This window comes from Dermacentor silvarum, chromosome 3, assembly GCF_013339745.2.
Source record: "Dermacentor silvarum isolate Dsil-2018 chromosome 3, BIME_Dsil_1.4, whole genome shotgun sequence".
NCBI lineage: Eukaryota > Metazoa > Arthropoda > Arachnida > Ixodida > Ixodidae > Dermacentor > Dermacentor silvarum.
Genome location: NC_051156.1, coordinates 12714357 through 12741265, shown reverse-complemented (window position 1 = coordinate 12741265; position 26909 = coordinate 12714357). Strand labels below are relative to the sequence as shown.

The 26909-nt window shown below is 48.0% G+C and overlaps 1 protein-coding gene across 1 annotated transcript in view; it reads left to right on the top strand.

The window, feature by feature from the left end:
- LOC119443764 (meteorin-like protein) overlaps nt 1-25404 on the top strand; it is a 109808-nt gene extending 84404 nt beyond the window's left edge. The window contains exons 2-5 of the mRNA XM_037708454.2: nt 20764-20922; nt 21397-21767; nt 22232-22288; nt 24906-25404. Of these exons, the coding sequence (XP_037564382.1) occupies nt 20771-20922; nt 21397-21767; nt 22232-22288; nt 24906-25198 (873 nt within the window). The 5' untranslated portion in view covers nt 20764-20770 and the 3' untranslated portion in view covers nt 25199-25404. The remainder of the gene's footprint in view (nt 1-20763; nt 20923-21396; nt 21768-22231; nt 22289-24905) is intronic.
- The last annotated feature ends 1505 nt before the right edge of the window (nt 25405-26909 follow it).

Below are 26909 nucleotides of genomic sequence, written 5' to 3'. Positions count from 1 at the left end.
GATCCCTTGTAGAATATCCCTTCCCGAAGCCTTTTGGTTGATTGAAGTGTTGCCCTGATTCTCAGACTGGAAATTATTTTGGTGAATATTTTATACAATACTGAAAGCAAGCCAATGGGCCTGTAATTATTTAATTCTTTAACGTCTCTCTTCTTGGAGATTAGTATAATGTTGGAATTCTTCCAGCTCTCTGGCACACTTGAAGTTGTGAGGCATGGTGTATATATAAAGGACCGCAAGCTTTTCAGGCATAATCTCTCCTCCATCTTTGATTAAACCAACTGTTATTCCAACTTCTCCCCTCGCTTTTCCCCGGGTCATGTCAGGTCAAGGGCCTTATAACTTCAACTCTAGTTATAGAGGGAGCCTCTGCATCCTTGTCATGACTAGTTCCAATGAAGGTTGCATGGCTGCTCTGGGTGCTGTAAAGGGCAGTATATAATTATTCTGCTCCTTTTACTATGTCATAGAAATTGCTAATGACATTACCCTGTTATCTTTCACTGCATACATCTTGCCCTCTCCTATGGCAAGTTTTCTTCTAATTTCATACTGCGGCCATTTGTTACTGCTTTCTCTATTTCTACGACGTTATAATTTCGAATATAGCTTAATGTTTTCGTCGATATCAGCTTTGAAAGTTCGGCGAATTTTATCTTATCTCTTGAGTTAGACACTTTCATGCTTTGAAGTTTCTATATTAGGTCCTTAATTACTTGGAAGAGCTTACTCACTGATTGCCTTTGTGCCTTACCTCCCACTTCAGTAGAATATACAGTAACTTTATTACGGGAAACACCACTGTGCCATCTGTCATGTCGCTAAAGAATTTGTGGAGGCTGCGAGACGTGTGGCAGCTCGGAGTAACAATAGCCAATCTCAGAGGCCGTGCTATTTTGTCTTAAACGGCCCCTCATCAGCTACATAGCCAGCAATCTCAATTATATGCTGGAATCTGTTACGTGCCCTCTAAGGAGTGTTTTAACCCAATAATTTTTCAAATTAGTTAGTTGATAGCCTAGATAGAAAAAAAATCATGGGGCATTCCACTCTGTGAAGGTTGCTACGAACGGCCAGCGGGGACAGCGACTTTCAACCCTCCCCCTCTTTCCTGCGACCAATCGCTTCGTGAACGTCCCACGGGAAAGACCAACGGCGGCACCAACGAACACGTGGTTGCTGGATGCCACTTGGTCGCCGACCTTGACGCTGCAGGACCGAGAAACTCTTGAGAAAGTGCATTCTACGTCGTTTCGTTATGGCCGCTGTTAGCCGCCATACTCGTTCGACAGACGAACCAGCTAATTGTTGGGCCATCCCAGCAGCCAAGACGCGCTAATTGAGTCAAGCACGACACCCCCGGTCTACGGGCATCCCTACTTTTCGTAAATTCTTCATTAAGCTTTGATGACTTCTTATAAAATATTCATGTAAAATTTAGGGTGCGTGAAAGAATGCTATTACAGGCACCTGAACTAGATGGCGCCACCATACGCTCGTACCGGTGTGACGTAGTGGTGAGGTACTGTGCTTGGGATGTAGGTCAGATGGTCGAATCCAGGGGTGGTATTTCTTTTTTTTTTTTTTTGGTTTGGTGATGTTTGTGGCGGGCGGACGTGTTTTTCCAGGGCTCCGTGGCGGCCACGAAAACATACGTTTCTTGTGCATGCTTTGAGCTTGCTGCTGTTTTTTTATTTGCTGGGTTTTTGCCGTTAAATAGTAATTTGCAAGGTTTCCTTTGTTTATTCTTTTTCGTGTACACGGGGGTGTTTTGTTTATGTTTGTTTTTGCAGGATAGTCAGAACGTCCTTTCGCGCCATGTGTTTTAACACGGGCAACCGTGTGGGACTTCCTCTCTATAGCCTTTAAATAGTAGTTTGGAAGTGGCAATAGTATTACCTATTAGTGTTTTTAGTCTGTGTGCATTGGGTATCAGGAATATAGCTTTGGTAGAACAGTAACAGCGTGGCCGCGGGTTTGAACACGTCCGAATGCGTGTCATACCTTAAGTCGGTGCGGTATGTATTGCTTCTAAGAAATTGGTGATAATTAATGTGCGGCAGTTTAATGATTTATGTTCTGTGCGTATCGGCCATTGCTTGTAGGTACGTGCTCTGAAATCTTAGATGTTTGCATTAGAACAATTTATTTCGAACAATTTATTTCCGTAATTTACAAAATACAATTATTCGGGGTAAGTACAATCGGAGGTCCCAAAGTGAAAACTGTCGGGGGGACCTCCTAGCAGAACGCAGGCAGGGGATGAATACATTATACAGCAGACAATGGCGGATTAGCAGAATAAAGATACATGATAAAATATGTACATGAAGATTCTGGCAACGAATAAGAATAATTACAGGTTGTTTAAAACAAAGAACTCAAAAGAATGAAAACAAAGATATCAAACCGATGAAGTATCTAATAAATGAATTTTAAGACATCTACAAAATGAGTACATCGTACAGGTCTTTAAATCAGGCGGTAACATATTCCAAAGTGATATACATGAAAATGTTGCTGTCATTCGGCCGTAGTTAGTTCGTACTTTAGGTAAAAGCAGATTATGGCTAGTAGAAAACATAGTGTTATTGGTATTCACATGACTACAATCACTAAAACTGGGAATACATAATTCATGATTTATAAGACGATACATGATGATCAGCATTTTATAACTAACAAGTTTGCGTAGAGGTAAAATATTCAAGTTACGAAAAATGGGGGCTGATGGAGACGAAAGTGAGTTGAAGGTGATGAGTCTTAAGGCTTGCTTTTGCAAACGTTCAAGTTGTCCAAGATGCGACCAGTACGTATTTCCCCACGAAGATAGGCAGTATGACAGATGACTATGAATAAATGCATAATATAAGGAAAGAAGGATGTCTGTTTCGAAGTAAAACCGTGTTTTGATGATCACATGAATGCCGAAAGAAATTTTTTGAATCAGGGACTGAGCATGCTCACGGAATTTTAGATGTTTATCCAAGATGACTCCAAGAAATTTCGTAGACTCAGATGTATGAATGAGGTGAACATTAAGTGTCATCGCTAGGGATAGAATTAGTGGCGATAACTGAGGGGCACGAAACACCATGAATTTTGTCTTCGATGGATTGATGCGCAATGCGTTCGTTACGCACCGTAAGTGAACGTTGTTTAAGTCGACATTTAGTAAATGTAGCAGCGTAAGTGCATTCTTATGTGTGATAAAAATTGTGGTATCGTCAGCATAAATGAGAGAGTTAGTGTGTTTCAATCTGAGCGGTAAATCGTTAATGAATAGCAATAACAAAAGGGGCCTCAAAATTGACCCCAGGGGAACACCTATGTTAGTGATTTTTAGTGTTGAGAGACAATCATTTACCTGAACAACCTGCGTCCGATTAGTAAGATAGCTTTGAATCAGTTGCAAAGGTGGCCCACATATGCCGTAACAGTCAAGTTTATGAGTGAGGATGTGGTGATTAATTGTATTAAATGCCTTCGTGAAATCAATAAACGCAACTCCAAAGAGTAGGCCCTGATCTATTGCTACCTTAACTCTGTCAGTGAAAGCGATTAGTGCGACTTCAGTAGAGAGGCCTTGTCGGTAACCAAATTGGTCATCAGATAATAAGTTAAATTTGGATAAGTATTTCGTTAAACGGTTGCAGATTAGTCTCTCAATTGCAAATTGGGCTATAGTTGTTATTGCATTCGCGATCACCTTTCTTAAATATGGGGATTATTTTTCCTGCTTTCAGGCTTTGCGGAAATACAGCAGCTAAAAAAAAGTTTGTTAACTAAATCGGCCAAGATTGGCGAGAGTTCTTTCGATACAAGTTTAGTTTGGGAAGGGTAAATTTGATCAAGCCCTGGGCCGGTTGTCTTTAGTGATGAAATAATAGTGTTAACTTCTTCTGGTACTGTGGGGTACAGAAAAAAAAAACGAGTACTGCGCGGAAGACTGGGCAGTGTGAGTCCTGACTGAGTGTTATCTGTATCTACAGGGGCACTGAAATGAGAGCTGAAAGCGTTAGCTATGTCTTTAGGATCAGTGTATCTATCTTTATTAAAAATTGTTGGTTGGGTGTGATTGAGGTTCAGTGGTGTTAAGAATTTTTTTAATTATTTTCCATTTATGTTTGGTATTGTTATTGTTGTTCTTCATTTTATTTTGATAGTACTCTCGTTTAGCGTGTTTCAGGACAGTTCCCAGTATGTTAGAATACGTTTTTAGCCGACATCTTAGAGAATAATTGAATGATTCTGACTTGAACTTCCTACGAAGATTTGCTTTTTTAATTATCGAACGCATTAGTGCCTTAGTGATCCAAGGATTCCTAGGTGTACGAAACCATTTCTTGACTGTATTTTCAGAAGAACACTGACTGATATTTCCACTTATCTTTGCTGAAAAAGAATCAAATGCTTTCTCTGCATTATCTTCCTGATATACATTGTTCCAGTTAGTCTTTCGAATGATATCAACAAATTTTTGCAGTCAAAATTAGTACGCACGTTGTTTATAATGGGGTGAATATGTTTGGAGCCAAAACATAGAAATACAGGATAATGATCTGCAATAGCCTAATCTAACACTCCTGCTGTAGTATAGTCGGTAGTCAAACTAACTAAAATATGATCGATCAAAGTATTAGGACCATTTGGATCATATCTAGTTGGAGTATGTATTAATGATGAAAATCCGCCACTAAGAAATCAGCGTACGTATTCAGAACAGGATTGGTTGTTGAGGTCAGCAATGTTAATATTGATGTCACCACAGATTACTATGTTCTTGTTCTCTTCGATTATTTTGTTTAGCATTAGTTCAAATTCTGAGCAAAATTCTGCATATGATGAGGAAGGTGAGCGTTAAAGTGATTCAATGATGGTGTTACGATTATTCATTCGCAAAACATTGCGGTCAATTTCAATCCATACGGATTTACAAAGTGGGGTGCTAAACGACAAGTCAGACCAGTGCCGATAAGGCAATTCAGAATAAACAAGAATGGATGAATCGCCACCACGATTACCCTCGCGATGGCAATATTCTGAAATGTAGCCGGGGATTCCATATGAAGTACCGTCATATGACGTTAACCGCATCTCTGATAAGCATATTGTTACGCGAACGAAGTATTAAGTACTGGAGACTAATTACAAGTATATTTATAAAAGATAGCTGCAGCGCTGGCCAGATCAGCCGACAGCTCGAGAGCCAAGAGCAGTTCGTCTTCTTCGTCTGGGCACCCGCGCGCATCGTCCAGAAGAAACACGCAATATGCATGTAGCATATCCCCGGCGGCAGAAGCACCGTGCCGGTGCGTCTAAATATCAGTGGGAACAGGAGGGTAATACGGTTTTAGGCGTGCTACATGCACAACGTCAGTGGAAGGCGGGGCAGACGAGGTGTTGGTACTGATTGGGGCGATTTCATACGTAACTGGAGTCACGGCACGCAGCACTCAATATGGGCCTGTGTACCGAGACAGGAGTTTTTCAGACAGGCAAACGTGACCAGTCGGTGACAATAGGAGTACCAGGGATCCAGGCGAAAATCCAGGGATCCCTGGATTCAAGGGATCCCTGAAAAAAGGGATCCAGTGGCAATGTGAGTTCTCGGCCAAACAACAGAAAGAACGGGGATTAGCCAGCAGTGTCGTGACGCGAGGAGTTATATGCAAATGTGACATACGGTAGGACAATGTCCCAATCAGTATGGTCAGACGAGACATACTTTGCAAGCATGTCTGTCAGGGTTCGATTGAGACGCTCCGTGAGACCATTAGTCTGTGGATGGTAAGACGTAGTCAGCTTGCGTCTGCTTGAGCAGGACTGCAGGATATCGGCGATGACTTTAGAAAGTCTGACCACGGTCAGTGAGCAGTTGGCGTGGAGCTCCATGCTGCAGAATCACGTCGCGTAAAATAAAATCGGCGACATCTGTGGCGCTGCTTGTTGGTGATGGCGTAGCGCGCGGCGTAATCTGTCGCCACAGTGACCCACTTGTTGCCAGATGTTGATAAAGGGAAAGGGCCAAGTAAGTCCAAGCCAACGCGAAAGAACGGCTCCGAAGGAATGTCGAGCTGTTGAAGGCACCCAGCAGGGAGCGTCGATGGTGCTTTTCGGCGCTGGCATTTATCACACGCCGCAACGTATTTCCGGACGGAGCGGGCAAGGCCTGGCCAAAAGAAGCGTCGGCGAATCCGGTCGTAGGTGTGGGAGACGCCGAGGTGACCTGCCGTTGCTAAGTCGTGAAGTTCTTGGAGAAGAGCTGACCGGAGGTGCCGAGGAATGACGAGGAGTGGGGGCAGGACCGTCGGGGCGGACGTTGTGGCGGTATAATACACAAACCCAAAGAACAAACAAATGAAGGGACGAATCAGAAGGCGAAGATTCCAAACGATCAATGATGGCGCACAAGGTGGCATCACGGCGCTGCTCGTCGGCGGATTGTGGCAGCTGAGAAACCGGGAAAACGCAAGCGTCGGCATCGGTGTCAGGGTCGGCGGGTGGTTCGTCCACTGGATAGCGTGATAAGCAGTCTGCGTCTTGATGTAGGCGGCTCGACTTGTAGACTACCGCATAGGAATATTCTTGTAGCTGGAGAGCCCAGCGACCAAGCCGGCCGGTAGGATCCTTGAGTGAGGAAAGCCAGCAGAGCGCGTGGTGGTCCGTGATTACAGAGAAATGCGTGCCATACAAGTACGGGCTAAAATTTAGAAACCGCCCAGAGGATAGCCAGGCATTCACGGTCTGTAATCGAATAGTTGCGCTCCGGTGCTGTGAGGAGGCGGCTAGCGTAGCGTAGCGTGCGCGTCCCTGTTGGCGTTGGGCTAAGACGGCTCCGATACCGTGACCACTGGCATCGGTACGGACCTCTGTAGGGGAGGACGGGTCAAAGTGGCCCAGAATAGGCGGCGTGGTGAGAATGCTGGTCAGGTGGGCAAACGCGGCAGTTTGAGCGGGACCCCACGTAAACGGCACGTCCTTCTTCAGAAGATCAGTAAGTGGTCGGGCAATCGCTGCGAAGTCTTGCACGAACCGTCGGAAGTAGGAGCAGAGTCCTACAACACTTCTTACGTCTTTGACAGACTGAGGTACAGGAAAAGACGTGACAGCACGAATTTTTTCCGGGTCTGGTTGAATACCGGAAGCGTCGACGAGGTGGCCCAGCACTGTAATCTGCCGACGACCGAAGTGACACTTCGAGGAATTTAGTTGGAGCCCAGCCTCGCGGAAGACTCGAAGAACAGCTGATAAGCGCTCAAGGTGTGTCTCAAACGTAGGCGAAAATACGAGAACATCGTCTAGGTAGCAAAGGCATGTTGACCATTTGAACCCCTGAAGCAAAGAGCCCATCATACGCTCGAATGTGCACGCTGGGGCGTTGCATAGACCGAATGGCATAACTTTGAATTGATATAGACCATCAGTGGTGCCAAACGCGGTTTTCTTTCGGACCCTTTCATCCACAGAAATTTGCCAATAACCAGACCGAAGGTCTATTGATGAGAATAGTTGGCACCGTGGAGACAATCGAGGGCGCCGTCAATGCGAGGCAAGGGGTAGACGTCTTTTTTGGTAATTCGGTTTAGATGACGATAATCGACGCAGAAGCGTCACGTGTCATCTTTCTTTTTAACAAGCACAACGGGTGACGCCCAAGGGCTCGATGAGGGTTCAACAATGCCTTTGGTAAGTATCTTGTGCTCTTCATCTTGAATAACTTTACGCTCTGAAACAGCAACTCGATATGGCCGACGATGAATAAAACTGGCATCACCAGTATTTATGTGATGCTTAACAATTGAAGTCTGGCCCAATCATCGGTTGTTGAGGTCGAAGATGTCTTGGTAAGAAATCAAAAAGCGAGACAGAGCTGCTGCTTGTTCAGGTCCGCAGAAATCATGGGACTAAAGGTTGCGTCAAGGCAAATAGCATCCTGCGGAAATGGTGAAGAATCGGAGCTGCCGTCCACTGAAAACGCCGTGACGTGGTCATCTCCTACAGCACGCAGCGTTGCAACCGATATGCCGTGGGGTAGAACTTGCTTTGTTAGGCCAAAATTGACGACGGGGAGGCATGTCCGGTTATCGGCGACGGTTACGACGGAGTGGGGCACAGTGATATCGCGCATCAAAAGGACATCAGGAACAGGTGAAGCGCCGTAATCACCATCGGGCACAGGGAAAGATGAAAGCAAATCGACGAAAGTCAAGGTTTTCGGCGGCAGACGGACGAAGGCGGTCGTACTAAAGTTGTTCGGCTGTTCAGCACGAATATGCGCGAGTAGAGGAAGTTCGAGGCAAAGGGTACCGGTAGAACAGTAGATCAAAGCTGAATGCGCAGTAAGAAAGTCTAGTCCAAGGATTAGGTCATGGGGACAATTGGCCAGCACTGTAAAAAGAACTGGAACGTGGCGGTCGGCGATACTTATTCGGGAAGTACACATTCCAGTGAGGCAACAGTGCTGCCATCGGAGACGCGTACGGCTCGGCTAGTAGCAGGCGTGTGAACCTTCTTCAGTCGACGACGGAGGTTATTACTCATTATGGACACCTGGGCTCCAGTATCTATTAACGCCATCAAAGGGACACCGTCGACGCGGACATCAAGTAAGTTCTGGTGCGTTGGGAGCGTCAATGGAGGATTTTGACACGGCGAAGATAATGCAGTGCTACCCCCAGGAGCTGCATGGTCTAGTTTTCCATCCGGGAGGGTCCATAATTGGTCGGCGACGAATAGCGGCGTGGCTGGGGCGACGGGGACCGGCGGCGCTGAGGTGATGGCGAGCGAGTGGGACGACTGTCATCGACAGATACCTGAGAGTTAGAAGGCATACGGCGAGGCGAGTAGCCGCGAGGGTCGGTATATGGGTGAGGATACGGGGAAAAGTAGCTCGAATACGGCGATGTCGAGGAGGTGCGGCAGTGGCGAGCGACGTGGCCAATGCGGTGGTAACGAAAGCAAATGGGCTTGTCGTCCGGAGTTCTCCACTCTGTAGGGTTGCGGTATCTGGGCGGGGAATACAGATCGCTGTGAGGCGCAGCTATCGGCACCAGTCGGGCGTCAGGTCGGGAGACGGAGCAGGCAACAGGAAATCCGAGGCTGGCAAATTCTTGCCGCACAACCTCCTGAATGAGGGATATCGCTGGGGCTGGTTGGTCAATGGTGGGGTCAAGTGGGCGTGGATGGAACGTGGCAGGACTGGCAGCCTCAAGCTCGCGGCGAACAATACGTGTGACGGTGTCATTGGAGGGGGGTGAAGCGGTGAGGGCGACGCAGGACGACGTCGCAGCCGTGTTAGGGAGTCGGGAGAACTGTGGAATGACGCGGCGGCTTTTGGCGAGCTCAAAGCGGCGGCATTCCTTGACAATGACGTCGATGGTGGACACATTGTTGAAGATCAACAAGTTGAACGCGCCGTCAGCGATCCCTTTGAGAACGTGGCCAACCTTGTCAACTTCGACCATGTTCTCGTCGACTTTCCGGCAAAGAGCTAGCACGTCTTGCATGTACGAGACATACGATTCAGTGGAAGACTGTACTCGGGTAGCAAGCTCTTTTCTTGCAGGCTGCTGCCGACCGGTCGGGTTTCCAAAGAGGTCGCGGAGCTTCTCCTTGAAAGCGTCCCAGCTAGAGATCTCCTCCTCGTGTGTCCGGAACCAGACACGAGGCGTTCCGCCCAAGTAGAAGAGGACATTCGCTAGCATTATGGTAGGGTCCCAGTGGTTGTTGCGGCTGACAAGCTGATACATGCCGAGCCAGTCATCAACGTCGACATTATCTTGGCCGGAGAATATGCCAGGATCGCGGGGAGTGGCAACCGTGACGTACGTTGTGGTTGGAGTTGCAGTAGTAGCAGAAGACGAGGTGTCGTCACCGGGAGCCATGGTGGAAAGCTGGACGGTGCGGCCGCTGCGGAGCTCCTTGGCGAGGACGGGGAACGGCACGCTCCACCAAAATGTTACGCGAACGAAGGATTAAGTACTGGAGACTATTTGCAAGTATATTTACAAAAGATAGCTGCAGCGCTGGCCAGATCAGCCGACAGCTCGAGAGCCAAGAGATGACGATGATGATGATGACCTTTTCTTTGGCGCATACCCACTCACGGGGATCGGCCAAGAGTCGGGCAGATTTTATATACGTGCTAAGTGAATAAATTTAGCAAATGTCTAATTTTGGTAAATATAATAAAGCGAATAAATTCTAATACAATTCAGTGGACAATAAATATATAAAAAGTAGGCATACTAGTACAAGAGGGAATAAGGTAATGATAAATGGATTAATATGATTAACAATGGAACCGGTTTGATTCAACAATGAATTTCTCTATGGCGATGCATACATTCCTGTGTGAGAGCCAAGAGCGTCACCACCACCGTCGTCTTCCTTTGGGCGCCCGCGCGCATCGTCCAGAAGAAACACGCAATATGCATGTAGCAATATGAATGAAAACGTGTGATAGATGATTGAAAGGAAAGCGCTAAGGTCATCGTGGTGTTTGCGGAGGCTACGGATGTTAAAATGAACCAAAGGAAATCCAGATGAATTATGCTTGAGAAGTGCTTTAGTGTGTTCGCACGATAAAATGGGTGAATCCATGCTGAACAGGAATACAAGTAATGAGTAGTGCTTACAATAACAAATTATCTAAATACTGCAAGATCACTCACACCGGAGATGCGGTGCACTCGACTTTCTTCCGATTTCCTGGCCTTAATAATGCAGTTATCTCTCCAGAGAAATTTCCAACCCTTGGCTTTCTTAAGCTCAAGGGCTTGTGCAAAAAGTAGCTTACTCTCGGGTGTGAGATGATCATTGATATAGATAGGTGCACTTGAATTCCCCGAGAGCCCAATAGCTCTAGTATTAGGTCTTGCCTACCTTGCCTTAGATGCAAAGTCTGTCTTCTTGGACCATGAACAGAACCGCGCAATAATATGCGTGCCCTGTTTTCCCGGTACACGGTGCGCTATGTCTATATCACTGAGGGCAATCGCGCACCCAACTTTCTCGCCTATGGCCTGCACAATTGTGGTGCAGCTTTCACCTTCTGTCTTAGGGATGCCTTTTATTTCTACATTGTTCATGCGTGAATACTGTTCAACCTCTGTAAGTCGTTGCGAGAAAAGCCTGTTGTCCTCTTTCAATGATTTGTTTTCTTCACTCAACAACTTGCTTTCTTTCACAAAAGCTTCATTTCTGGTTTTCATGGATGAATAAAGTTAATTAAAGGTCTGAACGCTTTCTCGCATAGCTACAACTTCAGAACGGAGAGCATCTATCTCCTTTGCCAACTCAGCGTTCGTAGGCATAGTGTCAAAAACACAAGATCAAGGGGCAGTAGGGGCAGTGGCTATGATAGAAAAAGAGTAAGAAAAAGATTACCAAGGAACCAACCTGTGCAAAATTGAAGGCGATATTTAGAAGTTGTCAGACCGCCACAACCACTGCTGCCCAAATGATCAACGTCATCCAGGAGTGCGTGCTTATGTAGTCCGTCTTCACCAGTAGGTGGCAGAGAATGCAGTCGCCACAGGCGCAGAATGCAGTCCGAGCTGGCACAGCAAATGAGCCACGACAGTGAGGCAGCGCACTTGACACGTGTGCCATGTGATGCACACAATCAGCATGCGTCGGTCGACCGGAGAGGAGACGACGACGAAGTGCGGCGACGGGTCGGATGGGCTCTACGTTTTACTTGCACAGATGTGGCATCACCATTATGCTACCTCTGCAATGAACCAGAATCCATCGATCACTTTTTATTATCGTGTCGGAGGTTTTCTAATCATCGACAACGATGTTTAGAAATCCCACTTCGTAATCTAGGACTGCCATTAAGCAGTTCAGTTTTACTCTCACTTGGAGCCACGGTGTTAGGACATGGCCACGGGAATGTTTGCCGAGCCATTTATAACTTTTTATGTGACACAAAAAGATTGCCTTATTAATATTTTCCCATTGTTACCTGATTACTTTATTTATCCTTCAATAAATTATAGCTTTAGCAAAATTCAAAAAGTAAAGTCATAAAACCAGAATTATATTATTATTATTATTATTCAAAATCTACGTACTTCCTTTGCTGTATTTAATTTATTATTAAATTCATATTACTATTCCTATTCAGGCAAGGCTGACTAACTTACTATAGACTACTTAATTCTTTTATTATTGCTTTATTTCTCATTTTCAATTAGTCAATTATTTTTATTCTTATACTTATGTATTTATAAATTAATTTATTTCGAATTTCTATCATAATACCACCCGGTTCGTGGCCTATCCCCCTCAGTGGGTTGTGCCAAGTGTTGAGGCATCATCATCATCATCATCATCATCATCTGCTCCGCACAGAAGCCACATTTTCGGCGAAATCACCTCGGCCTCCAGATTCTACGTAATCATCGTGTGTCTGAAGTCAGCCAGAGCACGTCGACACCGAACTTGAGGGTGTAAGTGCTATATTTTGCATTTTACGGTCACGCCAAGTTTCGAAGCAGGGCCGCCCCGCTAAACCCACTACGCTAGTGGCGAGGCCTAGCAAAGGCTTCGGCCGCTGCACCACTGCAGATGGCGAGCGCGTTGCGCAATACCGACGCCGACAAAGCCCACCAATTGTCCACCGAGGCCTCGGAGGACGACAACATGGAAATTCGCGAATCGCAAGGACTTCTTCCGGCCGCTGAGGAGAACGAAGAAGACAATGAGCCTTGGATCAATGTTACCAGTCGTGCCCGTCGTCGTCGGCTGCAGACACGCTCGACCACGCCCAAACTATCCCGAACACCACCGAAGCCCGTTCTCCGCCAAAGCCGACCGGCGATGCGCAAGCCCCGACAACCATCCCTACCTGCCGACGATTACAAGCAGGCGGTTGGTCCACGGAACGGCCTGCAGCTCAACAAGGTGAGCCCAGGGAAATTAGTAGACGCCATCACAAATGACAAAAAGCTACAAATCGGCTCCACAGAATTCAAAATACGCATCGACGAAGACCAAAACATCCTTGTTCTGAGCACTGCCTCAGAAGCTACAGCCTCAGCGCTAAGCAAGATGCAGAAAATTACAGTTGGTGCAACAACGTATGATATTGCATCATACGGAATATCCCCGACAACTCATGCAAAGGGGTGATATACAACATCGATCACGACACCATGCCCGAAATGCTACTTAAACGCATTGAATCTCCCGGATACGAGGCGCTGACATGTAGAAGATTGGGAAACAACAACCATGGTGATCACATTCTTGGGAAAAACAGTACCATATTACATCGAATTTTCCGGCCTTCTTCTGCGGTGCTACCTCTACAAGAGGACCATGCCACATTGCCGAACCTGTAACGAGACAGGCCACAGAGAGGACGTCTGCCCGCGTCCCCCCGCCACACCCAAGTGCAGGGAGTACGGCACTTCGCTAGCAACGGAGCAGCACGAGTGCCACCCTCGGTGCTTTCTGTGCGGCGGGAATCACCCGATGGCAGCCAAAACCTACCCCAACAGATTCCTGCCACCCGTCAACCGTAGGAAACCGCAGCAGGCCCTGAGAGCAGGCTCCTCGTCTCCGAGACCACGTGGCGAGCTCTCAGCTTCCCGCAAGTCGCGATCCCCGAAACGACGCGGAGCTGTCCTGGAGAGGAGCAGTTCCAGGCCGCGCTCCGGTTCCGGTTCCAGGCGCAGGACCTCATCGCGACGCCGGACGCCATCCCATGGCAGGACCTCGAGCCGTGGAGGTTCCGCAAGTGGCAGGAGGGGAAGCAAGGGAGCAGCGCAGGTCACGCAGCAGGTGAGCTGGGCACAGGTTGTTTCTCCCAAAGCTCGTCCCCCCCCCTCCTTTTGACACAGAGCTGGCACAGGCATACGCCCACATTAGGCGTCTCACTGAAGAGAACGCAAGACTCAAAGCAGAAATCACTAACGTACACGCAGAGTTCGTAGCACTTAAAGATGAATTGTTAGGAAGAAATAGTACTACCCCTACACAAATCACTTCAACCCCACCCCCGGAGAAGCAGAAACTGGAAGAGCAACCAGCGCACACAGTCACTTCAAATCCGACACCGCAACAAGCAACCGCGCAGCCCACTACACCACAGGGAGTCATTCCAGTCCAATATGCCACTCTCCAGAAGGTAGAGGAGATAGTAGTAGCAAAGGCCATTCAGAGCCTTCAGACATCCCTACAAGCTACTATGCAACAACTCACAGTTATACAACAGTCAGCAGGCAACAAAGAAGAAGGGTCCCATGTTCGTTCTAAACGCCTACTGTCGGCCCAAAAGCACGCCATCGGTCCTAAAACAGGTTTTGGAGCAAGCCACGCACGCAGCAGGCAACCATTCGCTTCTAATAGTGGGCGATTTCAATGCAGCCCACCCCCTCTGGAGTTATACGTACACCGACCCCAGGGGAAACTTGCTTCACAAAGTTATTGAGGACATGGACCTCACACTCGTCAACGATCCAAGGAGTAGCGCGAGGCTCGGCACAAGTGTTACAAGAGACACAAACCCCGACTTAACCCTCACCAGAAATATCCGCCAAGCTTGCTGGACCAATCTGCGGAGTACCTAGGCTGCGACCACGCGCTGCTAGCCACCAGTCTCCACGGCCTCGAATACAAAGCTAGGATAGGCACTGCTCGCCTCACGGATTCGACCAAGCTGCGGGAGATAAGAGAAGAAAGAGCTACAAACGAACAGAGCCAACAGGTTCAGTCAATTAAGGACTGGATAACTCAGCTTCACCAGGATGTGAAGGCGCATACTAAAATACTTAAAACGTCCACCACCACTACGAGCATCGACGCTCGCTTGCTCCCCATGTAGGAAGCCCAGTGTAGCCTGCTGAAGCGTTGGAAAAGGCAAAGATTAAATCGCAAGCTCAAGAGGCGAATCGCACTACTCACACAAGAGGCTGAGGAATACGCTAACACACTATGCCGCGAAAATTGGCTATCCCTCTGCGACAGCTTGAGAGGAAGACTGAGTACTTCCAAGACATGGAAGTTATTGAGGTATTTAATCAACCCGACCAGCAGCAAAACGGAATCCCACCATAATATGGCCCGAGTAATCCACCAATTTCCAGGAAACGAAGCGAACCTCCTTTTGACTCTCAAAGCCCAGTACTTCCCCACACAGCCATCGGAGCCTCTGCCACCCTACACTGGCACCCCAAATGAGCTCCTAGATGAGGACATTCATCTACATGAAGTAACAGCGGCGATAATGGGCTTGAGACGCCACACAGCCCCGGGAATGGACCAAATCACCAATAAGTCACTTGTCAATCTTGACAACCCCTCGCTGCTAGAGCTTACCGCTCACCTTAACGAAGTATGGAGAGAAGGAAACCGTCCCGAGTACTGGAAAATGGCAGAGGTTCGTCTGATACCGAAGCCAGGCAAGCCACCAGCCATTGAGAACCTACGACCGATCTCCCTCACTTCGTGTGTAGGAAAGCTCCTAGAGCACATTGTTCTCAACCAGCTACAACCATTCCTGGAGGACTCAGGGAAACTTCCAACGACGATGATAGGATTCCGTCCACACCTCTCAACTCAAGACATCCTACTTCAGCTGAAAGAGGAGGTGATTGTACCAGCGACACGCAACTCCCCCACGGCTATCCTCACCTTAGATCTTAATTTGGCGTTTGAAAACGTCAAGCATACAGCAATCTTACAGAGGCTAAACACGCTGGGCTGTGGGGCCAGGACGTATTTCTATATCAGAGATTTCCTCTCAGATAGAAAAGCCATCCTAAAGGTCGGGGACCAAGCCACAGACCCCTTTCTACTGGGCGGGCGCGGCACACCACAGGGCGAAGTATTATCCCCTCTCCTTTTCAATATCGCCCTAGTAGGCCTCCCGCCGCTCCTCGATAACATCCCGGGGATCCGGCATGGCCTATGTGCCGACGACATTACCATCTGGTCGTTCACAGGGTCCATCGGGGCAATGGAGAGCCGCTTGCAGGAAGCAGCAGACGTGGTAAGCGACTATGCTAAGTCATGCGGCCTCAGTTGCGCCCCCCAAAAGTCGGAGCTACTCCTGGTCTCACCGCGAAAGAAGCACGCATCCAACTCGCCCACTATCAACATACAACTGGAGGGACACACCATCGTTCCGTCTCAGAGCGTAAAGATATTGGGAATGGTTTTCCAGTCGGGTCGCAGCAACACAATATTAATTAACAAGCTTAAGAACACAACAGCCCAAGTTACCCACATGATCCGGCGAATAATAACCAAGACAAGAGGCATGGGGGAGGCGGACACGCTTCGCCTTGTCCAAGCCTTCGTCGTGTCTCAAATAACTTACGCTATTCCATACGCACTACTGAACGCGACGGAATTCACAAAAATCAACACAATCATCAGAAAGGCATATAATCAGGTGATGGGCCTGCCGATCTGTACGTCCACAGAACGCCTACTACGACTAGGCGTGCACAACACGGCCGAGGAGCTGATCGAGGCACATTTATCCAGCCAGCGAACAAGGTTGGCAGTTACGGAAGCGGGGAGGTCCATCCTCTTACGCCTGGGGCTATCTGCTCCTCTCAGCCATCCGCCGCCTCAGACAGTTAGCTTACCCCATGCCATCCGGAGCAACATCACCATACCTCCTCTACCTCACAACATGCACCCAGTGCACCACGCACAGCGAAGGGAAGCCCGGGCTCGGGCCATACACAAGCGATACAGGACTTTATCCTCTACAGCCTACACGGATGCGGGGTCTTACCCCAGACGCGCAGCCACAACAGCCACCGTAATCGTCAACAAAGAACATCGGAGCAGCATTTCGCTCATCCGATACAATCCCCTCCAAGCCGAGGAAGCGGCCATAGCCCTCGCGCTCTCCCAAACACAGGTTGAAGTCATAGTGACCGACTCCCAACAGGCGTGCCGCAACTTCGCTAGCGGCAGAATTCACGCCGCTACGCTCAAGATCATCAATCAAAAGCCGCCAACCAGATCAGTCATGATCATCTGGGCGCCAGCTCATCACGGCATTCCTGGCAACGAGGTCGCCAACCACGTGGTTCGAGATTTGACCCACCGAGCCGACGCCGAGAAATCTGAGCTTGCAAGCGCATGCACCCTCTAGTCTCATACCAAGACATCACACAACACTACAAGCTAACCGGCAGAACATATGCACCCCCACACAAGTCACTACCTAGACAGCAGGGGCGTTTCCTCCGAGCTCTACAGGTTAATACATTCCCCCACCCAACCAGAAACCACCTCATAGCCCCTACACAATTCTCTCCGCAATGCCGCTTCTGCGCAGAGCCCGGGTCCCTCAGGCACATAGTACAAGTTGCGTAGAGGCACCACTCAATCCTCCGAACCCTTACCACACCAACGAGCTTTGGGAGAGAGCCTTGGCCAGCTCCGACCTCGAAGATCAGCAACGGCTGATTGCGAGGGCCCAGGACGCGGCCCGAGCTCAAGGCATTCTGGAATGCGGACGCCTCTCCAAAGCTACATTTACATATTAAAGATGTTTATTCTCTCTCTCTTTTTCTCGACCGGAGACAACAGCGTCTGTGCAGAATTGAAGGTGATAATTAGAAGTTGTCAGACCGCCACAACCACTGCTGCCCAAATGATCAACGTCGTCCAGGAGTGCGTGCTCATGTAGTCCGTCTTCACCGGTAGGTGGCAGAGAATGCAGTCGCCGCAGTCCGAAGCTGGCACAGCAAATCAGCCACTGACAGTGAGGCAGCGTACTTGACACGTGTACCATGTGATACACACAACCAGCATGCGTTGGTCGACTGGAGACAACAGCGTCTGTGCAGAATTGAAGGCGATTATTAGAAGTTGTCAGACCGCCACAACCACTGCTGCCCAAATGATCAACGTCGTCCAGGAGAGCGTGCTCATGTAGTCCGTCTTCACCGGTAGGTGGCAGAGAATGCAGTCGCCGCAGTCCGAGCTGGCACAGCAAATCAGCCACGACAGTGAGGCAGCGTACTTGACACGTGTACCATGTGATACACACAATCAGCATGCGTCGGTCGACCGAAGACAACAGCGTCTGTTCAGAATTGAAGGCGATTATTAGAAGTTGTCAGACCGCCACAACCACTGCTGCCCAAATGATCAACGTCGTCCAGGAGAGCGTGCTCATGTAGTCCGTCTTCACCGGTAGGTGGCAGAGAATGCAGTCGCCGCAGTCCGAGCTGGCACAGCAAATCAGCCACGACAGTGAGGCAGCGTACTTGACACGTGTACCATGTGATACACACAATCAGCATGCGTCGGTCGACCGGAGACAACAGCGTCTGTGCAAAATTGAAGGCGATAATTAGAAGTTGTCAGACCGCCACAACCACTGCTGCCCCCAAAACTAAATGCAACACATGGCAATAAAGACGGTAAAGCGTGCAGTGTGCGGGGGTTCCCTCGAGGTGGGCGAGGGGAAGGGCGAGAATGGAGAGGGAATCGAGTCGATTGGCAGACAGTGTGATGTCGATGCTAGGCTAAAGAAAATTGAGGATTTCCAGGATGAGCTTGGGAAACAGGTCGAAGAGCTCAGAAATCAGCTAAGTAGAGAACGCGATGCACGGAAGGCGGTCGAAAAAAGACTTCAAGCAGCCGAGGAAAAGCTGAACAGGGCCGCCATCATGAATGACAATGGTCGTGACATTGGAACGCCATCTCCCGACGTGACAGAACAGAGAGTGGCAACAAAGCACGTGGAATGCATGCAACGTAGGGTGGGGGAAACTGGAAACAGCCTCACCTACCTTGAAGCCGCCACAAAAAAAAAGAAAAAAAATAGCAGGAACGCAGAGGTCAATGCCCCTTGTCAAATCCCAATCACTCGGAAAAGGATGAGAAAGAGAAGCAGGGAGAGGCCTCGGCAGTAGGAGAGAGTGAAAGGGTGAACATCGCAGGCGACTCAAACCTGGCTAGGTGCTCAGAGGCAATATTGGAGAGGGTGACAGACGACAAAAGAGCGTCAGTATAAGGACATTTCCAGGGCGGACATTAGGCGCTGGCATGGAACGAGCAAGAGGACAGCTTGCGGAAACTGCCGGTGGACGCAATCTGGTAGTAGCAGAAGGTGGGCTAAATGACGTGCTAAACAGAAAATTGGCAGGATTACCTCAGCGCTTGGTAAAGGGGGTGGACGTCTTGCGCCATATGTCCCCATGGGTGCAGATTGTGGTGTGCACGGTGCCGGAGGTGCCCTTACGTGGCAGTAACATACAAATAGCTGTTGTTGCTGCAAATGAGGCTATATGGAGATTGAGCCGAGAAAAAGTTTCGAGGTTGTAGAAGTAAACAGGGAAGTGAGAAGGTATGTGGTTTTCATCGAGACGGGATCCACTTCAACCACAGGCTTGGGCGAGAAGTGGGATGGGGACTTACTGGTCGCGCAGTTGCTTTTTTAGGGCGCCCACGGGCACTCAGGAGGCCTGGGTAGGTAGTAATGATGAAGGTCCCCTAGGGGAACCTCAGAATAGCATCGCCGTCAGTAACAGAAAAAGGAGGAAAACAAGAAAGAGGGCTCGTAATGAAATAGGGTAAATAAACATGCAGGGCGGCAGAAGAAAGGAAAAGTGGGTAGAAATTGAGGAGCTGTTAAATAGAGAACACATAGGGGTGTATGCGGTTACAGAAACGCACCTTAGAGACTCGGAAGAGCTGCCAGTGATTTAAATTATGTCAGAATTATGTTTGGGCAGGGTTCAACAGAACTAAATCGGAAAGAAAGGGTGGAGGAGTCGCAATGCTGATACATCAGGGGGCCACATGGGAAAGAATAAATTCAAAATGTCACGGGCATCTTTGGTTATCATGCACAATGAGTGGAAAGAAGACTCGGCTGGGCGTAACGTATTTGTGGATCCGGAAATAACTGCACAGAGAACAATCAAGAGATAGTAAAATGCCTAAGTGCTGCTATTAGGGGTTTCGGGAATGACGCCGAAATTATCCTTTTAGGTGACACGAATGTCCACATACAGGATCTAGACGGCTATACCGACAACAACGGGAAGTCAATGCTAGATCTCTGATCTATCTAAGAATGGATAGATCAATAATTTATCCAAACTATGTGCATGCAATAAAATATACATAAAACATGAAAGAATTCGACACGAAGGGGATATTTCTGAAATTTCACCGGAATATGGCGAGCAGAAATTCTCGAGATAGTTGCAGTTCATTTTTGATGCGGCAAGCGTCCGTAACAACTTCTCTGGAGCTACGTTCCCACGCGGAGTAGGCACGTATAACCAAGCTCCACTCTGAGCTCCCACGCTCCACGACCTCGAGTTATAACCCAATTAGGCCGTACGCTCCCGTAGCGCCAGGGAGCCCGAAGAGAAGCCAATTCCCAATGCATTGCTGCGAGCTCGTTTCTGAACGCTTCCCCCAACCGTTGCCAATACGGTTCGGCGGAGAGAGCAGCAGGACAGCGAAAAGGCGGCTTCCCCGCAGCAAGCGTCAGTGGTGCGGTGAAGCAGCCGGTGCGCCACGCGCGCGCGGCTATTGAAAAACCGTGGGAACGGCAAGCGCGTGGCTCCCGAGCCGCTCTCGCGGGTTCCCACGATCGGCGGACCGCGAGCTCCCTCGGGACTCCGGGGGCCCCAACTACAAAAACGGGCTCGGGGATCCGCCGGCTCTCAATCTCGGTCGCGCCACCGGCGCACGCGGACAGCCCCATGTTCGTCGGCGCTGCCTGCGCGAGTCGCCGTTGAACTTCGCCGATGCTTGGAGTGCGAGGATGAGGACAGTGCGAGACGAGCGGATCGCCAGGATGACGCAAGTAGTCAGGCTGCTGGCAGCGACGGTAATCTTACCGGCCGTCCACAACGCTTCTATCCATCGTTCCCCGAAGGAGAGCCATCGCCACATGACCTGCGACTGGACGCAAAGGTACGCCTGGACCAGATTATATAAACAGCGCATGTTTTAGTACGCATAAATGAAAGGTCTTCCAGAACGCGGTAAATGTTGCGAATATGGGAGTTATAGTGTACAGAACCTAAGCATTGCAGCGAAACATAAACGCGGAACAGCGTAACGTGCTGAAAGGGGGTTTTCCTCCTTACAAACAGCAGTATTCTGTGACACGCGTACAAGAGAAGCTTATCCCGAATAAACGATCTGTCGTTAGTTAGCGCTCGTACTGTGATTTTTTTGCGTTTGTCTTCTGCGTTGGCATCATTCGTTTTCTGTTCGTTAATTGCTTGTTCGCGTTGTAAATAAATACTATATTTATACAGACACGAAACCTCCCACTTTATTGATGTTGTAATGTGGCTGTACACAGATGTGTGTATATTGTGACGAGATGCGAAAAAGGTGTGAATCCCGTAGCCCAAAACTCACGTTGGCCTTTAAAAACAGCGGCCTATCGCAGTCTCCCGAAGACGTGCTTCCTGTGTACCTGAGCTCGTGCGATTCTGGGACGGTCCGCTGGAGCTACCCTCGCGGGGCCCTACGCATCGTGATACAGGGCCCACCAGCGCAGCGAGAGTTCCAAGCCTGCTTCCGGGTAGCAGCTGACAGCTCTGGTGCGCTGGTGTATGCGGAGACCGCTCAGGGTGGCCTCGTTCCGGGACCTGGCGTACGGGCCAAGTGCGTCCTCTCCAACCGAGGCTCGGCGGTCGTCTACGCGGTGGCCTCGGCTGCTCGAGCGGGAAAAAGAGCTAAGCTGACCTTGACGTACACCACAAGCCAGCCCGTAGCGTCGTTCGAGAGGCTCGAAGGATGGGAAGGTGTGTATGTTCGTATGAGAGCATGATTTGACCACGGAGAGTCTGCATTTCGTGCGCTGCTGCTAATTCCTTGCGCTTTCCCTCCTTTGTGCCCAGAGCACTGCACGTACAGCGTGTTTCCTAAAAAAAAAAAAAAGAAACCAAGACTGATATTTCCGACGTATTTTATGGACAAGCAACACTGCCGATCTTAGATATCCTCATGCAGTGATCGTCAAATTTGATCAATGCATTTGGTATATATTTCATCATAATATGGTCACACGAGTGTTGCGTTCCTTTTTCTTTCTTTTTTTTATTTTGCACGCGAACATACTGTCTCCCGAAGCACGTGTTTCATTATACTTACTTCTGGAACCAGCACGCCGGTCGACGCTCTCGTGATTTTGGTTATGTGTCATAATGAGAGCATTACAAATTCCCTCTAGCACAACGCCTGTATTTATTGTTTTTTTTTTTTGCAGACTGCCGCCCCTGCACGGAAACAGAGCTACGCGAAAGTTACTGCCTTAGCGATTTAGGTGAGTACCACGTGCCCACAAAGTATCTGTGTGTCCTTCGAGGCCGAATGGCCCACCGCGATGGCTATGGCGCGTTTTGCCGCCGAGCACGAGGTTCCATTCCGGCTGCCGCATTCCCATGGGGGCGGAATTGAGAACGTATGCTAGCGTGCAGTACTTAAATATCATCATCGTCATCATCATCAGCCTATATTTATGTCCACTGCAGGACGAAGGCCTCTCTCTGCGATCTCCAATTACCCCTGTCTTGCGCTAGCTGATTCCAACTTGCGCCTGCAAATTTCCTAACTTCATCACCCCACCTAGTTTTCTGCCGTCTTCGACTACACCTGCCTTCTCTTGGTATCCATTCTGTAACTCTAGTGGTCCACCGGTCATCCATCCTACGCATTACAAGGCCTGCCCAGCTCCTGTTTTTTTTTTCTCTTAATGTCGATTAGAATATGGGCTATCACCGTTTGCTGTCTGATCCACACCGCTTTCTTCCTGTCTCTTAGCGTTAGGCGTAACATTTTTCGTGCCATCGCTCTTTGTGCGGTCCTTAACTTGTTCTCGAGCTTCTTTTTTAACCTTCAAGTTTCTGCCCCTTATCTTAGCACTGATAGAATGCAATGGTTCTATAGTTTTATTTTCAACGACAGTGGTAAGCTCCCAGTCAGGAATTTGGCGATGCCTGCAAGCCATATGCACTCCAAGCCAATTTTATTCTTCTGTAAATTTCCTTCTCATGATCAGGGTTCCCTATGAGTAATTGACCTAGATAAACGTACTCCTTTACAGACTCTAGAGGCTGACTGGCTATCCGGAATTCTTGTTCCCTTGCCAGGCTGTTGAACATTATCCTTGCCTTCTGCATACTGATCTTCAACCCCACTCTTACACTTTCTCGGTTAAGGTCCTCAATTCACTTAAGGTCCACCTAAATATAGGTGCATGTTAACGAATCTGAGCCGATCAAAATTAATACGAAGCTCTACACTTTACGCCGTCCCTCATTGTACTTACACTGCATAGGCGTCGTTGATTTGATTTAAAAACGTCGAAGGGTTCTGTGTTGTCCCATAAAAGACACATTCATTACGGAGGACGTCACAGCGCCAAGCCACCGTGCCATTTATTTATTTTTCATTTGTCACGTGTGGCAGACCAAACTGGTCCAAGCAGGTCGGGCAACACAAATAAGGAGTGCCTGTATTATAGCAAAAACACAGTGGTATTAAATAAGAAACAAATAATAAAACAACGTTAACCAGAATTCATTCGCACAGTGTGTCATAAATGTCATTTAGGTTATCTCAATTGGACACAGAAAGCGGGAAGATGGAAAACATTAATATTACCTCTGGCAAAATACGGGGTCAGCAAGTTTCTTTGGTAATGTCGCTTAGGTTTTGTAGACCATGGGGAAAGGTACCGGGTGTGATCAGTGGCCAATTTACCGCTAATAAATAAGCTAAAAAAGTTCAAACGGCATTGTCTTCTTGATTGAAACAGTTCAATTTTGTTAGTACTAATTAGATCAGTAGAAGAATCAGTGCGTTTATATTTAGAATAGATAAACCTGCAAGCTTCTTGCTGAATCTTTTCGAGTTTCTTAATGTTAAGTTTATCATAAGGATCCTATTGAATAAAATATATTCAAGCATAACTCGTATTAATGTGAGATAGCCCAGAAGTTTAGCGTTACGAGGATAATTTTGAAGTTAATGTTTCAAGTAACAAAGTTTGCGGAAAGTTGATATATTCAGCGATTTCAGCTACGATCTGCGTGGAGCAAGGGGATGTCCGGATGAGATGTTAATATTTATAGTTTTCTAACGTCCATATATGTTCGAATATACACAGCCGTTGGGCTTTACAGCGCTATAAATGTTCGTTCTGATCCCGAGATCGAAAACTTTTGTGGTGTAGTCACTATACCAACATGAGCTACCGATTAAAAATATCAGGTCACGGTCGGGGTGATGGTGAATTACGATGACTCGAAGGGTACAAAATTGTTTAGATGAATTTGTTTTGCAAACATCCGTAACAGGTCGAAGGATTCAGGAACGGGAAAGTTGGAATTCACGTGAAAGTAGAACGACAGCTGTTCAACTGATAAGTTTTCTATAATGGCGATGTTTTACTTAAAAAAAAAACAAAGAATAAAAAAAAGAAAAAAAGAAAAACGTATGCCCGGCTTCTTTCACAGCTTCGTCCTAGTTTCATGCTAATGCAGAGTTTCAATATATTCAAGTTTTCTACATATTTCTAGTCCGCGAAATGCATTTCAGTAATCACTTTTGCAATGCTTCGAGTTTTCGGTTATTTCGCCCTCTTTTGCCAGCTAGCTTATTCGTTACGCAACTGGCCTACCTAACGGACCTCCTGGCGCGGACCATGTTGGGTTGCCGCGCCAGGATGAATATTCCTTTTTAACCACGAATATTTCTGCTGTGGAAGTTCTTTTCCTCATAGCTTTAATCTGCCTTCTGATGGACTCCAAGTTTCCCTTTTATATGGTATGACCTTTTTCGATTGTAGATCGCTGTGGTGGAGAGATGAAAATAACCTTGCCACAAATATCGTGCATAGTTTTTGACATGTGTTCATTTACAAAAGAATCTTATCTCAGTTGCAGAAGCTACAGTGCGGAATGCAACGCTCCACTCAGACCAGCAGAGCATCTACTGGTGGTTGTCCGTCACAGAAACCCACCGTGGACGCATGCCCGACTACGTTACAAGGCCTGCAAGGTGCGGCTTTCCTCGGGACACGCAAGAGCCGCGTCTAATACTCGCCAGGTGGCACCTGGGTCGCCCGATTGTCACGTGTGCCCCGAAACTGCTACAGTGGAAGAGACTCATGGTGCAGGACAAGGTGCAGTGCAATTATGGAACCAACGATTCTAGTGATGCGGTCAGGTGACGATGTGAGCAACCGCTCTCACTGTGGACACCACACGGCCAGCTCAATGTACTGTTTGTGGAGTATGGCCGTGTTCACAAGCCGATATCTGTGATGTCAACAACCACGACGGCGTCGTCGCCCTGGAAATGAAGCTTCGCAGCCATTGCAGCTTTAAGTTGCCTTTCCACTCACCTCATCTTCTAGTCATCAGGGGAAACTCTACAGGCGGTGGCGCGAGATCAAAAAATAAATATTGTTTTCACAAACTCACGTGAGCCAGCCAACAAAGCCACAGTGATGGTGGCCGAGCTGTATCTCTACTCTGGGTTGTCCTGCCTGGCGGCGCAGTGCGCCAAATAATTGTACTATTTAAAAGCTGCCAAAGTGCCGTGTGCTTCAATACGGTGCAATTTTGTTGATAAGCAGGAAAGAATGCCTTCTTCCAATTAACACAGTGTTTCTTAGAGTTAGGTCCTGTTCAGAGCTTTTTGCCCACTTTGTGACACATGGGAAGAAAACACGTCCGAAGAGATTCTCGCTATTACGCATAGTTGTACTTTATGACGTTGTATATTGTCGCATGAAACACGCATTTGCCTTAAAAGTTTCATGCAAAAGAAGAACGCCTGAGATTGACTTTCAAGAGTTGCCTGTGCCACACAGAGTGAATATTTGAAACTGCTAGCGGATGCACAGCACGAAGGGAGAACACGGAGAGAAGCAAGACACAACATGGTAATGTCCGTGCTGTTGTTATATGTATAGTGAACCGAATCTTATACAGGTGTCGCACGGGCATTTCCGATTGCAACTGAGTTCGTTGATCGAAACAGAATTTCTCCATAGAGCTTGGCTTAATTTCGCAGCTGGCACTAAGGAGCAAATCAAGACCGATAATTTCGTTCCTGATAAAGCTATATCGCCATTGAAAGTGCCCGTGTGACATAGGCGCCGACTACGGGGCGCTCTGGGGCTCGAGCCCCCTCCGGAATTTCCCCGGGGGGGCTGAGCTTCCCCCGGAGATCCGTAGCCGACCCCCCCCCCCCCCCCCGTCCCTAAAATGTCATTACCGGAGTTCTGTTACCCATATAACGTGAGGATTCTCTAGCGGTGCCTCTACATTTTCACTTTTGTTGTGGCTAAAAGCTTACGGCACCATTGTTCGCGCGGACGTGCACGGCTTTAAATTTATACTTTCGCTTTATTTCGGCAAATTCTGACAATAGGAGGACAAGCGCATTAGAAGCACCATCGGCGGCTACCTCATCCGTGTTTCCTCACTTTAACATTTTTTTCAAAATTTCCCCTGAGAACACCACGCACAGACACAATATATTTAAATATATACAAAGGACAAAGTTCATTATATTTTTTAAAGAGAAGGAGGTAGCCAACTAAATGGATAGCCTATACCTAGAGAATGAATATGTTGATGTATGTTCACCTTACTTCAAATTACTTTGCGTGCTTTTTTGACCGTGAAAAAAACCTGCAGACTTCAGTGACCCCTTCGGCAGAGTCTTCTATCAACGGCGTGTGAAAAGCACGTGAGTGATATGTGTCTCAATATTGATTCTCTTTCCAGTAGGCAATGCTAACGACTGCCGACAAAATAAAAGAAAAAAAACTCTTCTAATTATTTACAACTTTTACGCGTTAGGGATGGAAACATCGATTCTTGCATGCAGAGGCCATAAATACGGGGTGTTTCAGCAAACACTTTCAAAAA